General features: G+C 40.3%; 1 protein-coding gene across 2 annotated transcripts in view; it reads left to right on the top strand.

The window, feature by feature from the left end:
• Positions 1-16,860, top strand: part of SPAG6 (sperm associated antigen 6) — a 48,446-nt gene that overhangs the window by 10,082 nt on the left and 21,504 nt on the right. The window contains exons 3-6 of one of the 2 annotated variants that reach the window (XM_081163240.1): positions 6,180-6,346; positions 10,147-10,330; positions 15,014-15,219; positions 16,391-16,564. In XM_081163240.1, the coding sequence (XP_081019366.1) occupies positions 6,180-6,346; positions 10,147-10,330; positions 15,014-15,219; positions 16,391-16,564 (731 nt within the window). The remainder of the gene's footprint in view (positions 1-6,179; positions 6,347-10,146; positions 10,331-15,013; positions 15,220-16,390; positions 16,565-16,860) is intronic. The other variant, XM_081163241.1, reaches the window with a different exon arrangement.

The following is a 16,860-nucleotide window of genomic DNA, read 5'->3' on the forward strand; positions in this document are numbered from 1 at the left end:
AATGCTGCTGAAATATTGGCAAGCAATTTGCCCATCAACTTTTTATTTCTGCCCTGCTGTGATTTATGTTCTGGGTCTGTTTCTGCGTTTAATATTTTCTTTCAGGCATTGCCTTTTAAGCATATCTATATCCTTTTGGCAGTTTCAGATCTGGAGGTTTGGTCTCAATATGCATCATTATAGGCAGCTGGTGGCCAGGCCTTTTAAAATGGGGGTGGTGAAGTATCTCTTCTGAGCCAGTCAGCACTGATTGCAGGCACATTTCCAGCAGTGTATCCTTGCTTGCATTTAATCTCTCTGAAACTATCTCTATCCTCTCTTCCCCCAATCAACCGTAGGGGAGTTTTAGAGCCCCCTGTTTCTTAGAGTCCACAAGTGCCACTGGGATTTTATCCTCCTCCTGAGAATATAAGATTACTCTCAGAATATAGAATACCCTTCCGCTTTGCATGCAGAAGGTGACAGTCAGTGTACATAATGGACCAGTGGTCTGATTCAGTACAGTGGTACCTTGGTTCTCGAACGTAACCCATTCCGGAAGTCTGTTCAACTTCCGAAACGTTCGAAAACCAAGGCGCGGCTTCCGATTGGTGCAGGAGCCCTGGAAACAATAGACGACAGCCGCATCGGAAGTCCGACTTCCAAAAAATGTTCGAAAACTGGAACACTTACTTCCAGGTTTTCAGTGTTTGGGAGCTAAAATGTTCGAGGACCAAGGTGTTCAAGAACCAAGATTCCACTGTATAAGGCAGCTTCCTATGGATGGAGAGTTTTGTCTCCCCAGGACCGTCCTAAGACATTTTGCAGCCTGAGGGAAAGGACTTCACAGGGATTTTGACAGGTGAGAGGGACAACTCACCTGTCAGTCAGCTGACTTCATGAATCAACCACAGTGGTCCCTCGGGTTATAGACGCTTCAGGTTACAGCCTCTGCTAACCCAGAAATAGTACCTCAGGTTAAGAACTTTGCTTCAGGATGAGAACAGAAATTGCGCGGCGGTGGTGCGGCGGCAGACCCCATTAGATAAAGTGGTGCTTCAGGTTAAGAACAGAACAGGTTAAGAAGGGACCTCCAGAACGAATTAAGTTCTTAACCTGAGGTACCACTGTACCCCTGAAAGTTGGCTCACAGGGGTGGGGCTCACAGTTAACAGTCTGTCCCACTGAACCAAAAAGGTTCCCCACCCCTGCTGTGCTGCACCTGAAGACAACAGATTACCTTAAGGCATACAAGTCAGGTTGTGTCTGGTGACCACAGCTCTGACCTGTTATCCTACAAAGGGGTTTAGACACTCCCACACTTTGCAGTTGCTCTCTTCTCCTCCATCATGGAAACATTTCTCCCTACCTCCTGGTTGGTTGGTCTAAATCCCTCCCGCCCCCTTCTGAAAAACTCATTCTTCTATTTCTTCTCTTTGCCTTTCCCTCCATTAGTTAAGGCCTTACCTAAGCCACAGCATTGGACAGGGCTGAGATTTCCTAAGACTTTCTCCTCTTGCCCCAATCTCCACCTGTACATCAGTGATGGCCTGCAGACCCTGAGGAGGGGGTAAAAATTGCAAGGAGGCAATGCCACCTTCTCTCTCTTACATGCCACCAAGCCCAGCTCTGAGTTTGGGGTCCATCAGGTTTCAGGGGTACTGGGCAGGCTTTGGTTTTGCTATTGTGTTCTCGGAGTGCTTTTTTTTGCATTGGGACAAATGGCAGATATTTTCTGTTGTGGGAAAAGGTGTGCTCATTCAACAACATTGTTCACGTGTGTTCTAAATGATAAGAACACATTAGAGTGAGGCTTGGCTAGGGAGGATTGCTAAGGATGCATTTTGGAAGTGGTTGCTGTGTTGCAGGGGAGAGGGGTGTGAGGATGTAGCTTCTTTCTCCGTTCTTTTGTTTAGGTACTAATGATGTTATTTTATGGAGTTTATTGTATTTTGAATTGGATTTCTATCTGTAAAGATTTTCTTTTTTAAGATAGCATTTTATTTTCCTTTTAACTAGGCTGCTTTAAATGTATATTGCTTACCTTCCTCTATCATGTCTTATTTTGATATTTTGGAAGTGATTTTAATAATAGCAATAGCAGTGGCAATAATAATAATAATAATAATAATAATAATAATAATAATAATAATAATAATGTGATTATTTTTGAAAAGCCTTTCTGGATCAGACTAAGGTCTGCTGAAGATGCCCAGTATTCTGCTTTCAGTGGTGGCCTGCCAAACGCTTACAAATTGGACATGAAGGTGGTTGTCATTTCCTGTTAGTGGTGGTATTCTCAGAAATATTCTGCTTTTGTAGATGGAGATTTCATTTAGCTAGTTGTTGATAGGCCCAGCCGCCAGGAGTTTTGTTTAATCCTTTAAAAAGGTCATTTAAGCCAACGGCCATCATCATATCTTTGGTGTATGTGTGTGAATTCCCTAAGTTTATTATGTGTAGTGTGAAGAAGCATTTTCTTTTTTCTGCCCTGAATCTACTGTAAATTGACTTCATTGGGTGACCTGAGTTCCTGTGCTATGACAGAGGGAGAAAGATTTCTCTCTCCATATTGTTCATAACTTGTTCATAAACTGCTATCATGGCACTTGATTATGCACATAAACTCAAGCTTTAGTTCATATTTGTTCTTTTCATTCAAGTGACATATTTTTTCCTGCTCGGTAGGGTTTTTTGTTTTTTTAAAATAAAAAGAAAATCAGAAGTACATGTCAGAAACTGTGGCTGAACACTACCACTGAGTAATTTTGGTATTCTCTCTGGATAGTTTCACTTACCTATGGAACATACTGCTTCAAAAAACCTTGCATCACACAGTAGGCATACGCTAAATCTTTTACACAGGGACTGTGCCATTGTCTAGCTTTGACTCAGCACAAGTGCTGTGAGGGCTACTGTAATTAAGTATATAAATAAACAAGAGTCGCTGAGGGTTGCTTATAATTGCTATCTGAAGGGAATAGATTATAGAGGTTGTTCCCCAGTTAAGTTGTTTCTCATATATGTAGCACAATGTGGTGTTATTCCTTCAGGACATTCTGATGGGCTGATATGACACATACTTAAGTTTTGGACCGCACAATGGAATTTTTTTAATGGGTATTTGCATTTCTTCTTTGATGTAATTGAAACATATTAGCATATGTTTCTATACAGAATTAGACCACCTTTTAAAAATCATTTAGATATTTGGAACACTGTTATCACCACAGTGAGATGAGGTGAGTACTATTCTGTTTTTAGGTTTCCTAAACTAACTAGGACTGCACAACCAATTAAATTATTTTTATTGATCATATGCCCTTTAACTAATTAATTCATTTATCAGTTTGAATTAAACATATTTGCACACCACAGACACCAACTGCAGATCCTTTTTGAGATAATGAAGGGAGTTGCATTTTTTAAAAAATGCTCATTAAATTTTAAGATATTAGTAATTTTAAATTTTGTTTTTTTGAGACATGCACTGCTTCTGTTTTCAAAATATTCAGTGTAATGCTGAGATCTAGAAGCTTAACATTAAAAAAACCCTGAAATCATGATGTTACAACAGTCTCACATGTCCTTGGAACATCTCCAGATAGTTCACAGTGACAACCTTTGTTTAGGGCTTAGTGCTCCCTACCTAAGCCCATTGACATGTTTTCTGTGAACAGTCATTTTACATTGGTTTCCTGTAATTTATCATAAACTGCCAAGCAGCTCATGGCCCATAGTGGTTGGGTAAACTAGGTTATTTTAGGGTAGTGGCTGCAAGATAGCTAAGGTAAATTGGTGGGCTTATATTTAAGAATATTAACACAGATGAACTGCCCTTTAAAATTGTTAAAAGACAAATTTTCTCACCCTTTTGTTTGTGGGTGGGTAAGATGGGAATTTAGACTTGCATGTGAGTACAAATAGAATGTCATACTTATTCCAGATTAATTACCACAATGTACAACGGTGCAGTCTTATGCATATTGGGTGCATGTGTCTTTAGAACACCTATGCTTTATTATTTTCTTAATATTTTACTGAATTTTCTTGCTGTATTTTACATTATTTTGCATATTTTATTATGTACTGTCCTGGGAATGTTTTTTTTTGGATGGGTGGGATGGGAATGCTTAAAACAGATAATTTATTTGAGTAAGTACAGGCTTACTTTACAATAGACTAGAGCAAAAAAAGAAGGCAGAGGTCAATAAGACCAAAATTGCTGATTGAATTACATTGTTTTGAAAGGGCAGTACTTTCATTCTGGGAGCAATGTGGTTACTGCTTCCTTTTGACTCCATCCCATAATGCCCTGCTGACATTAGGACGTGAAATTCACATGGGACATTGCTCCTTATTCCCAGACAAAAATGTAGTATTGGCATGGAAAGTCACCATGGTTCCAACTCTTCCCACATGCAAACATTTCTGCTCCAGTCTTCCTGGTACAGCATGGGAAGTGACCACAGAGGAAAAGCAGATAGCTTCCTCTTCTCATACAAGAACCAGTTGTGATCCTCTTGAGATAATGCAGATCTCCATTTTGAGATCTCCATTTTTCTAATCCTCTTCTTTCCCCGCCCCCAATCAGTGGCGTAGCGTGGGGGGTGCAGGGGGGGCCGGCCGCACCGGGCGCAACATCTGGGGGTTAGGGTTAGGGGGCACAAATTACTTGCCTTGCCCCGGGTGCTGACAACCCACGCTACGCCACTGCCACCAATGGTTTTAAGCTAGTTCTCTCTGCTTCCGAACATTTTAAATTTTACACCTGCCATTCAAATACAGTGTGTTTGGGGGAGGGGAGGGTGAGCATCTTGCTGATTGACAATAGAGGTTGTCATTCAACAACAGATTCAGACAAGGGCTCTCTCAGAGGATAGAAGTCTACCCACTCAAGCTGATATTGCACAAAGCTGTTTGAAATTCCGACGTGGCAGCTCCCTCTCCAGAGCCAGCTGGTTGTGTTCAGCAGGAGCCATGGGAAGTGATGACCTTTCTTGGGTGACCCAAGAAATTTGCAGCTGTGTGCCAAAGAGTTGAGTTTTGCATGTGTCAGCAGCTGCACACCACCAGGTGGCCATGGGCAGGAAGCGGGCACAGGCAAATTTCAGACCACTGTGGTGTACCCAGTGGAAACTGGTTTTCGTGAGGTCATGTGTGGATTTCTTCAACTCTTTTCCTAAGGCAAATAGCATCAATGAAGGGAGGAGACGGCCCCATTATTGGGATTGCAGTAGTTCCAACACTGAAGGTGGCATTTGCTTTGGAGGAAACTTCCCCATGGGTGCCCTCCTTTCACTATGAGTAGTCAAAACCGTATCTGAGATTAGGTGACGGGTCTCTGTGTCCCAGAATGTGACTTTACAGGAAGAGATTAGATCTGGTGCATCTCTTTTTCTAGAAATGAATCACTGGCCAGTGAAAAACTGCAAACAGACTGTTGTGTCTTTGTGCTGAAAAAGTGTTCTTCATATTAACTAAAAAGCTGACTTAAGCGGTTGGAAGTTTTGCTGGATGTGAAGAATGTGGTATAGGTTGAGTTTGTTTGTTTGTTGTTAGTACAACATTCTAACCACTACACTACACAGTGGTCAATCGGATGCCTCTGGGAAGCCTACAAGAACATCATCAGGTGGTCTCTTTTGCTTCACCAGCTGCATTTGTGCAATATCAACAAGCCACCAATAGTAGAGTATTAATATCTCAGAAAATTAGTTTAATAATTTAGCAGTATAAAACTGTATCATAGGTTGTGATTACTGTGTCTTTGCATTTTTGTTTTTTTCTTCACCATTATATTCATGCTAACACACCCTTTCCCCTAATATATGCATCCTTGTAAAGATTGTTTGGGGACATGCATCACAAATTCTGTGGAAATATGGATTTCAAAGGATGGTTCTCATATTGTTTTGGTTCTCATATTGCTTCAAGAAGGGCAAATTAGGTATGTTGGCCTTTAAATGTGAACTGAATTGAATTTCTCCCCGATTCCTAACGGTGTCGCCCACTTTGGATGGGTAAAAGGTGTACTGCAGGAATGGTTCTTAACACAGAGCTTAGGTTTACTTGCAGCAGATTTCCTTAACGTTAGCATTCACTGTGTTTTATTTTATTTTATTTTTCTCTTTTGAAAGTAGCATTTGATTCGTTTCTCTAATTACTGTGTGGACTTTCCCTCCTTTCTCATAACTCAGGTGTAATGGCTCTGCTGAGGCCGCTCCTATTGGATGTGGTTCCAAATATTCAACAGACAGCTGCTTTGGCCCTTGGGAGACTTGCCAATTATAATGATGACCTGGCAGAAGCTGTAGTTAAGGGAGATATTCTTCCGCAGCTCGTGTATTCATTGGCTGAGCAGAATGTAAGGAACTATTATTTTCTTAAAGAAGCCTTTTCTCACTGCCATATGGGGTTAAAATCTTCTGCCTTATATTTATGTTTAATATATGTGCCTGTTTTATGTATATTTTATAGATTGTATACATTATGTTTTTTAATGAAAAACTATTCTGTCTTAATTAGACTCTGTAGATTCATCTTTTGTCATTGCCACAACATACATGCTTAGTTCATTGATCCCTCTTGATAGAAGTTGTCCATAATTGTAATTTAATGACCCTTTAAAAAAAAAGGAAAATGAAAAGATTTTATTCTTACTTCATTAACTGAAGTATATTACTGGTAATTTTATTTCCTGAACTGTTTAATGAAGTGATGGCATGGAGAAGGTTGTTTTATCAATGAAATAATTGGAAAACACACACCCAGTAATTAGCTATTTGTTAACAGTGACTGAGTAAAATGCATGTAAGACTAAATTTTGTAGCATAAATGATACCACAACACATGAGAGTCTAGAAACCCTTAGCAGTTTAATATCAAATGTATTTGTGTTTGAGTAGCAAAATATTTTTAAAAACTTTTATATTTGCTGATAAATGGGTTGTATTATATAGTCAAGTAGTTCAATCATTTTGATCTTTTTGAAATAGTGTACAACATACATGGCATTTGTGACATGGTGTAGGTCTTGCACCAGATTGTTGGGGTACATGCATCCTCCGGCTATTTCTTTTTTTAAAGACCAACTCAATGAAGTTGACAGAAAAGGGACTTTAAGGACCTGTTACAGTGTTTCCCAACCTTGTACCCTCCAGATCTTGTTGTACTTCAGCTCACATTAGCCCCTCTTGGCATAACCAATAATCAGGGATTATAGGAGTTGTAGTCTTAGGGTTTCCAGGTTCCAACCTGGTGTTGGATGCCATGTCTTTTAAAATCACCAGCAAAGTCTTGCCTGTACAGTCCTTGGTTTTCTCATCCTCGCCCTTTTGCTGCTTGCATAGAATCCTGCTTGTTCCTGCTCTCTTCTCCTTTAAACAAGGACCCTCTTTGGAATCCAGAATTCCTTATATAAGCTGTGCTTTCTGGCTATACTTGTTTTCCTATCAGTGAACTAATAACTTCCTTTTGGAACCAAGAATACTCTAGAATGAATGAAGTACCAAACATGGTATTTCTCACATCCCTGCAGTGTTTCAGCTAAATTTGTGTGCTGCTTTGATGTTTATTGTCTGATCTTACATTGTCTTCTGTTTTTCTGTAAAATCTTTTCCCTGCCAAAAATGGTCAGTTTTGCCCTGAGCTATAAAAACATTCTCACTAGTGAATCTTTTCTTCTGCTTGTTACTCAGATAAATGGTTCCTTAGGAAGATAGCTGGTGAAATTGAAAATCTCTCTATGGTGCCAGCTACTTGGGCATTTCTTCATGGTTTGCCATAAAATGTGGCAGCAGAGTGGCAGCTATTAAAGTCTCAGCACTGATGTGAAATTTGGTTAGTCTTATTTTTTCTCCAATGCTAAAAGTTATCCCTGAGCTGGCTCTGAGTGTGTAAAGCATGTTGGTGCAGTGACATCAGCCCCTGGGTCTGTGACGCTTTGTAATGTGTATTATTTCAGAAGTACCGGTAGTTCATTTTGAATAATAATAATGGATGCAGTCCTTTGGGAGTTTAGCTGTGCAGGCACCAGTGAAATGAATGGGAATTGCATAGATAGGCCTCCCTGCAGATTTTACCAACCAATATTAAAAAGCCTTTGAAACACAGCCTCCTGCTTAAAACATAATTATTTGAAAGTAATAATATGCATGCTCTGATGCACATACAAGTACTTGCTAATAATAATGCTGGCACTCTTAAACTGTTGTCCTCTGAGCAGCCATCAACATTTTGCAATATTTTATAGCCAGTCTGCTGACAGGGTTTATTTTTTCCTGTTTCAAGATCAAGGTCTTTTCACACTGGCCATTCTTACGGTATTTTCTCATTATTTTTAAAAGTGGGAGTCTTGTTTAGATAGTATCTTTCTCATATGCAAGCCTTGCACAATTCTTTGCAATATGTGTGCATGGACAGCAGCTAGGCAAATCATTTCAGGTGTGCTGATGACCTGCTGAGGCCTAGTTGCACCACAACCTCAAAATCACACCCTCTCACTTTCCTGGTTCAGCTCTTGCAATCTGTAAAGTGGGTTCCATCCTTTTAGTCATTCTCACCTCTTTGTGTATGCATCTGTTGAAACAGGCCTGTGCAGAGAGGGGGCTGCAGCTGGGTACACTTACCCCAGGCCTTGGAGGGCTAAGCTGGCCAGGTTCCCCTCCCAGGGATGGGCTGCTTTTTTGTTTGAGTTCATAACTTTATTCTAATAAGACTCCCACCTCAGGCCTCAGGCAAGCTCTGCATGGGCCTGCATTGAAATGGTGGAGCTTGTCCACCTTTTACCACACAGATTTCCAATATGTACAGTCGTACCTCGGAAGCTGAATGGAATCTGTTCCAGAAGTCCATTTGACTTCCGAAACTTTTGGAAACCAAAGCGCAGCCAGTTGGAGGCCATGGAAGCCCCGTCGGACGTTTGGCTTCCAAAAGAACAGTCGGAAACCAGAACACTCACTTCTGGTTTTTGATTGTTCGGGAGCCGGAATGTCAGACTCCCAAGGTGTTCGGGAGCTGAGGTACAACTGTATAGCATGATGACGGGGAAGTCAGCTGTGACTTTGCCCTGGTTCAGGCACAATACAACTGGCCCCAACCATTTTGTGCGATAGAGAAATGGACCCTTGCCTCTAGAGGTGTTGTGGTTCCCCCACAATACCCATCATTTTAGACAGCTGATGGAAGGGAGGAGTCATACCCTCCAATGTGTTGCAGCGGGAAACTGGAATGCCCATCTTCTGGGGCTCACCCACTGCGTGAGTCACATGACCTGTTTGAGAGCACAACACCCGCAAAATGTTCATTTTGGGGCGCCATGCTCTTATGCAAGAGCACAGCCCCCCAAAACGGGATGTCCAGTTGAGGGGTCTGGAGGAGCTTGTGTTCACTCTCCCAGCACATGAAAGAACTGGAGTATCTGACTCCTGAGTATCTGTTTTCCTTTAAAAACACCGCCAATGCTGTACTTCAAACCAGCAGTTTGTTCATACTTTTACTCCGAGTTATAGATGGTTCCTGATAATGAACAGTCTGTTGGATAGTCCCTTCAAAGCACAGATGGGTTGCTGCTTGGGGAATATTGCTTGGCTGTAATAAAGTATACGGACATGACTGTGGCTTGTGGGAGGGGAGAGGGAGGTTCTGCTTGGCTTCTACAGGGTAAACCACAATGTAGCATGCTGGGGGAAGCAGGGTTGCACTTTTAGCTTAAAGTTTCCTAACCTGCTAGGACGTTCAAAGACCAGTTTAGTCATCTGCTGCATATCAAATGTATCTCTAGAGACCTCGCAAGAGCATGCTGTAAAATTCCCTACATAGGAAGCTGCCTTCCCTCAAACTCAGTATTGTCTGCCCTCCAGGATTTTAGACTGGAGCTTCTTCCAGCCAGAGCTGGAGATGTTGGGGATTGAAATGGGGACCTTCTGCATGCAAAGCAGCTACTCTGACCCTGACCTCTGGCCCTTTCCCAAATATACGCCCTTTGTATATACAGTATTCTCACAGTGAAAAATACGCCAGAAAGCCCCTCATGCCCTGGTGTGATAGGAACAAATTGCTCTACTTGTATAAAACCGTTTAGTGCAAAGTTTTGCTGTCTTGCAAGACCTTAGAAAAACCCTCAGATAATTGCAGTGTATTCTCCTCTCCCTGATGCTTCTGCAGCGCTTCTACAAGAAAGCAGCTGCGTTTGTATTGCGAGCAGTTGGAAAACATTCTCCCCAGCTAGCCCAGGCGATAGTTGACTGTGGAGCACTAGACACGCTGGTCATCTGCTTGGAGGATTTTGACCCTGGAGTAAAGGAAGCTGCGTCCTGGGCCCTTGGCTATATAGCGAGACACAATGCAGGTAACAGCATTCCTAGCGTTTGAGAAGGTTTTTGTGTGTGCTAACATGGTGACAACTGTCAGAGGGGACACAGAAAGCAGCATGGTCACAGCTCCTTTATTGCCAAATAAGCAGGTAACAGGCCAAGCAACATCCATTGTAGCTTCATCGGATAGCATGTCCCAGATGCGATATTAGCAGATAAGAGCTATTGTAGCATAATGGATAAGAGAGTCCCCAGTTCAAATTTTGCCTTAAAATTGAATATGGGGATATTAATGCTGACCCACCATACAGAACTGTTGGCAGGAACACAGAGTTAATGCATGCAAAATTATTTGAACACTCAAAAAAGTTCCATATAAATCAGGAGTGAGGGAAGAATTAAGGGAGGCAGTAATGAAACCACAAGCACTACTTCCTAAATCTCCCACTAGTATCTAGTGGTTGTAGCTCTGTGGGCGGGGCATAATTACAGTTCCCAGGACTCTTTGGCGAGGAGTCCAGTGCTTTAAATGTATGGTGTGGATCTGCCCATAATCACAACTGCTTTGTTATAGAGTTTCTAGGCCATATTTATTTATGTATTTGCAAGAATATTTATAAACTGCCAACTCACAAATAATATTAGTAGAATGTACAGCAGAGGTTTGTGGTCCAGATTCTTATCTTCCCCACTACCATCCCCCTACAGGACAAGGGCCAGCCACCTGTCAATCACCTGATATTTGAATGATGACAGCACCTATGTGATTTGGGGGGCTTGCAAAGGCCCATACCCCATGCAGGGGCCAAATACAGATCCCTGGAGCCCTGGGGAGCTGCTGTTCCTCCTGTTTGTTCTCATTGCCTGTTCACCTGCCCTCTCCAAGCATGCAGGGACAAGAGTGAGGAGGTGAAGCAGCAACATCCCCTATCCTGTGCTTTCCCTCTGGGGTGGTTGTGTGGATTGGGCTTAGAGGGAGAGGGCATGTCAATTGGCAGTGGGGCTGGAAGCAAAGAGGAGGTGGGCCTACCCAGAAAGGTGTCCCAAGGATCGCCCTCCCAAGCCTAGAACTAGTACTTTGTAGAACAATATGATAATAGCTAGCTAATATATAATATAATATATAAGACCTGTGTTCCCTGTTTCCTCTCTGCCAACTTCCTTTTAAGTATGTTTAGAAACCAGAAACAGGCAAGTGATTTTTTTTTAAAAAAGTGTAGAATTATACTTACATCCTTGGCCATATTTTTCAAATCTTCCACTAAATTATCAGAATAATTTGTTTTCCAAATCACAGAAAGCTTGCATGACAAAGCTCCTGAATAAACTGGAGGGAAAATAATTACTTAGGAAAAAGCAAAAAGAGAGCAAGATTTATTTGGGAAAAACCAGAATATAGGAAAATAAAGGAAATGTTGAATAGATTTCTAGTATGTACACTATCCTAGTTTAGACGGTGAAGACTAGAAGACAGGGGAAAATACTTGTTACAAAGAGTTCGTAAATTACCAGAGCATGCTTCTAGAGAGCTATGCCTCTTCTCCTCTCATGAAGCAATTGTAGATTCAGACACGCAGAGAACCTGTGTCCATGGAAACAGTAATACATAGCAAACAAAATGGACCACACAGCCAATCAGGAAATCCTCTCTCTCATACGGATCACAGTCTTTGATTCTGAATGACATCAAACCTTGTGGGGCTGAGCCAAACCACAAACCACTTTTCTGAAGTGCTCCAATTAACAGTGGACAATCAATATGCAGATGGTTGTAGGTAAGAATTAGAAAGCGAACTGAAATCTGATCAGTACAAACAGTGGTACTGGAATCCTAGTGGGTAGTAAGGCATACCTTGGAGTTTAAAGGAAGACCTTTACAATGGTGTTAAGGGGTTTCCAGGTGCATCTTGACCATCTTAGTATGTACTTCCCAATCTTCTGAACTAATGTTGATTTTAGCATGCAAGATGGAAATCCAGGATGGCCACAGTTTTGCTGATAGAATAAAACCAGGGGAACCTGCAACAAAATGTTGCAGTGTATGCCTGGTGCGCCTCCTTGGCCAACCTGGAACAGTGGTCTCATTCTTAGCTGTGGGGGAGCAGGGAGATTTTCAGGAGGGGAACAGGAGAATAGGATACTGTACATTTCCCCCCTTTCCACCATATTGAGGTCTTCCCTATTGTGCCATAGCATTGGAGGGATCAGGTTTTCAGGTTTCACTGCAAGCTCCAGACCTGAGCATTACATAGCAGTGGGTGGAGTTCTAGAGAAAATTCCTTTATGTTTCAAGGAGGGGAGATTTTTAACCTCCCAGCACACATCATACTAAGCCTAATCCACTCCTCCAAGATTTTTACTATAAATTCTTAAGAGCTTGAACATGCATGTTTCTTGTCTCCCTCCCTCCACCTCCAGATTACATGTTTTTCCTTTACTGACACCTAAACATTATGTACACCCTGGAAGCTTATAGATCCTAATCAGACAATGTTTGTTTTAAATTTTAACTTACACATTTATATACTTCTACAACGCCAGGGTTTTTTTAATATATAAAAAATTGCTGGCTTACTCTTGCATGACTCCATTTCGCTTTCTGACAGGCATTTGACCTCCTAAATTCACTCTTACGGGGAATGATACAATCTGATTTATAATATATATATTTCCCTTGTATCACCTCACATAGGTCTTCCATCTGCTCCCTTTATTTAAACTTAACATTCTTTGTTCAGAACCCTTCTGTGCCTTTCCCCTGAACTAGAATTAATTCCCATAGCCTAATTCTTTTTTTAAAAAATCCCTCCGCCACCACCACCATCCCCTTCTTCATCTAGGTTGTGGGTGTTGGAGTGAAATAGTGTTGTTTCTGGAGTGTGATAAACAATGCAAAATCTATATAGTATTCATTTTCTGAGAAAGGGAAAATAAGCTTTTATACATAAACATGCATGTACCTAAACTTATGACAGAGCTCTTCAAATCTGTAAATGTAAACGAGAATATTTTCAATATTCTGTTTTAAGATGAGATCATATTCATTATATTTTATCTACAAGTTGGCTTGACACATGGGAAAAGAGGGAAGTCACAAGTCAGACATCTCTTCAGATAACCCTATAGTATTTAACAGCAACATACTAAAAGAGCAACAATTCAAGCAAAGGCCTATTAATTAAATGCACTGGCCTATTAGCTTAAGATCCTTTTTAGATTTTTGTTTGGATTGTTCAGTTTCATTGTTGTATAGGTATCATATTTAAGCAAAATACAATACCATCAGTCAGATTTTTAATGATTGTAGCCAATGGCTGTTACTATATGAATAATACAAAACCAAATAAGAACATCCAAGAGTAAATTAAAAAACTTTCAGGACTGCAGATTATCAAACCTTTAAATTATAAAATCCACCAATTTATTTAGATTTCAAACCCTGTGTCAAACCCTGTTTCTAATGTGGAGGACTGGAGCATTTTGGCTGAATGGTGCTCTTTAGTAACTATCTATATAATAATAAAATATATAAACTATGCCATGAGCAAGCACATCAGTAGAGAATCCAAGTTTGTGGTTATAACACAGTGATTGGGAAAGTTCCATTGAAGGCTTTGATTGATGGACTGTAAATGCAAAATCAAAGTTGAATCCTTGAATTACAACAGCTATTTGTTGCCATGGCAGTGTAAGGCAGGTTAAATGTTAAAGATAAGAGAGTATGTGCATAACAAGGAGAGGACCTAACAAAACCTTATTTAAGAACCTATAATAGCCCATTTGAAATTAATGGGGTTTGTGTTCATTTTTCATCATCTCCAAAAATAGCCCTTGTTCTATTCCATGCATTTGCTATCCCGCAATTTTCTACTTCAGTACTGAAGCTAATGACAAATATGTGGAGGGAGGGTAATGAATTTCTGCTATAACAGTACGCTGACTATATCAGTTAATTGTGGGTTCTTGGGTTAAGATGCAAGCAACTGGCCATGGCAGCTTAATGCAACTGTCTGTTGCAGTGATTTAATGTAGGGAAAGACGGTTATTGGTAGTTTACTGATGAGGAATGCACTGTTGAAAGAAAGAAAGAAAGAAAGAAAGAAAGAAAGAAAGAAAGAAAGAAAGAGAGCGAAAGAGCATTTTGATGTCCAAAATTAGCAAGCCAGATTTTGCAGTGGAGTATACTATTATATATAGATTTCTTCTTCTTTTTAAAAATTGAGTGCATTTATTTAGGCATGTTATTTTTTTGCTTCGTATACGAATGGGGATTAATGCCATCTAAATTAGCTTTGTGGGAGAGGGGGACACGTTTTGGCATTTTGGCTTTTCTTTATTGTTAGCTGTGCAGAAACTGCTTGCCTATTGATCAGTGCCCCAACAGTCAGGGCTTAAACAGCTGACATCTGCTTACTCTTTTTAAACACACACACACACACACACACACACACACACACACGGTAACGAAACCATTTCAGCCTAATCTACCTCAAATGTGTACATGTAAATGGAGGTCCATCTATTGACCTGTATTCTTTTCAGCCAAGGATTGGTCCACATGGTTTATGAAACTAGGAGGGCTGATTTGAAATGCAGATGTCAAGGCACTGAAGTACACCCTCCCCTCTCCCCCTCCTGCTGTATCTGTCAGGGTGAAAAATGGCTCGCACAAGGGTCAGTCACCCATACTCGCTTAATTACTTTCATTGGACCAACAGAACTGTCACAGGCTGTGGTGGATGCTGGAGCCATTCCTCTCTTAGTCCTCTGTATCCAGGAGCCAGAGATTGCTTTGAGAAGGATTGCAGCTTCCGCGCTCAGTGATGTTTCAAAGCATTCTCCGGAGTTAGCACAGACGGTTGTGGACGCGGGGGCAATTGCTCACTTGGCTCAGATGATCCTCAACCCCGATGCCAAACTAAAGGTACTTTTCAAACTATTTCCCCCTTCTCATGACATGGAACCCATTTTCAGCTGTGATGGTGTGTTGAGAAAAAAAATGTATTAATCTAAATGTTGGATTCTAAAGGACTCTTATCCCAAAAGACACTTAGCTAACTTGACTATTGTAGAGATCCGACTGCTTTTAATGTGACTTCTGCATACATAGTGGAAATAACTGGTGGGGGAAAAGTGAGCCCACTCACCTTTAAATGTTGAGATTATTTTGTTTCTAATCAGCAGTCCATATTCAGATATCTGTGATAATTATCTCAAGGGCTAGTCCAAGGTATAGTGGTATTTTCTTTACATTTGAAACCTTCCTAACATTGATTCAGTAGGTCGAATATATAGTGTGAAGTGTTGTAATGGGGTTCTTAAAATGGTAATTCTGCATTCTTAAGCACATGCATTTGGTCATAGTTTCATTTCTTTTAGTGGTACTTGGTTCCTACTTAATCAGCTGAGAAACTTGGTACAGGACTGTAGGTTTCTCATAATATATATGTTTTCTTTTTTACTGTTTAATTTCATAGCTATTTTCTACAGAAAATCATGACACAATAAACTGGATAGTTATTTAAAGGACCTCAACTTCCTTTGTCTTTTTAATAATATGGTATTTTATGCCAATTAACAGCAAATGACATTTTCCACATGCATGTTTAATTAAAATAGTTTTTTTTAAAAAAAATGTTATTTCAGATATTAAAATTTAAATTATAACAGCTGATGAAAAATTGTGGGGTCTGTACTTTGTAACATAAAAGAAAAAAGCAGTTACTTCATGTGTAATGCTTTTAAATGAGACCAATAAACTGCATGTCTTCTGTTTTGAATTTCTTGTAGCATGAGTGCATTTTCTTCCACTCTGATTCCATATTTTATTTACTCAAAACTAGCGCCTCTGAACTTAATGAGACTGTCTTTAAGTAAATGTGTTTTTCTTGATAATTATATTTTGTTTGTTTGTTGCTTTGTTGCTGTTACACTAGGAGGACTGCGAGTTTTGTAAAAGTTGTGGGTGGTTTCATTCTTTCACAGCATGAGAGGAAGTTTTCTTTTTTTTAAATTGTTCTATATGTGTGTGTGTCTGCGTCTGTAAAGTGTTTGCCCAATAAGCCATTTATAAAACAATCCTTCTTATTTACCAGCGTCAGGTGCTCTCAGCTCTCAGCCAGATAGCAAAGCATTCTGTGGATCTGGCAGAAATGGTGGTTGAAGCAGAAATTTTCCCTGTTGTACTCACATGCCTGAAGGACTCGGATGAATATGTCAAGAAAAATGCTGCAACTCTAATTAGAGAGATAGCAAGGCATACGCCTGAGGTAAAACCTTGAGAATGCAAATACAAGGTCATGTTATTAGTGTGTATACTTTAAATAAATGTTAAAAATTCCCAGTATTATTCTGTCATTAGGCAAAGTGAAAAGCTCTGTGGAATTTCCATTGGTGGAAAAAAAAAAGAGGAAATGTTTGTTGCTGTTATTGAATGTGTTTGGAATACAAATAGGGAAATGGGCAAAATAGGCTTTCCTTGCTTGTGGGTTTCATTATGGAGAGTATTCTTAACGTTTAGGACACAAAGGAGAGTGTAGGGAAGGCAATTATGAAGTGCGTTTTT

This window comes from Podarcis bocagei (genome assembly GCF_964188305.1).
Source record: "Podarcis bocagei genome assembly, chromosome: 12".
Lineage (NCBI taxonomy): Eukaryota > Metazoa > Chordata > Lepidosauria > Squamata > Lacertidae > Podarcis > Podarcis bocagei.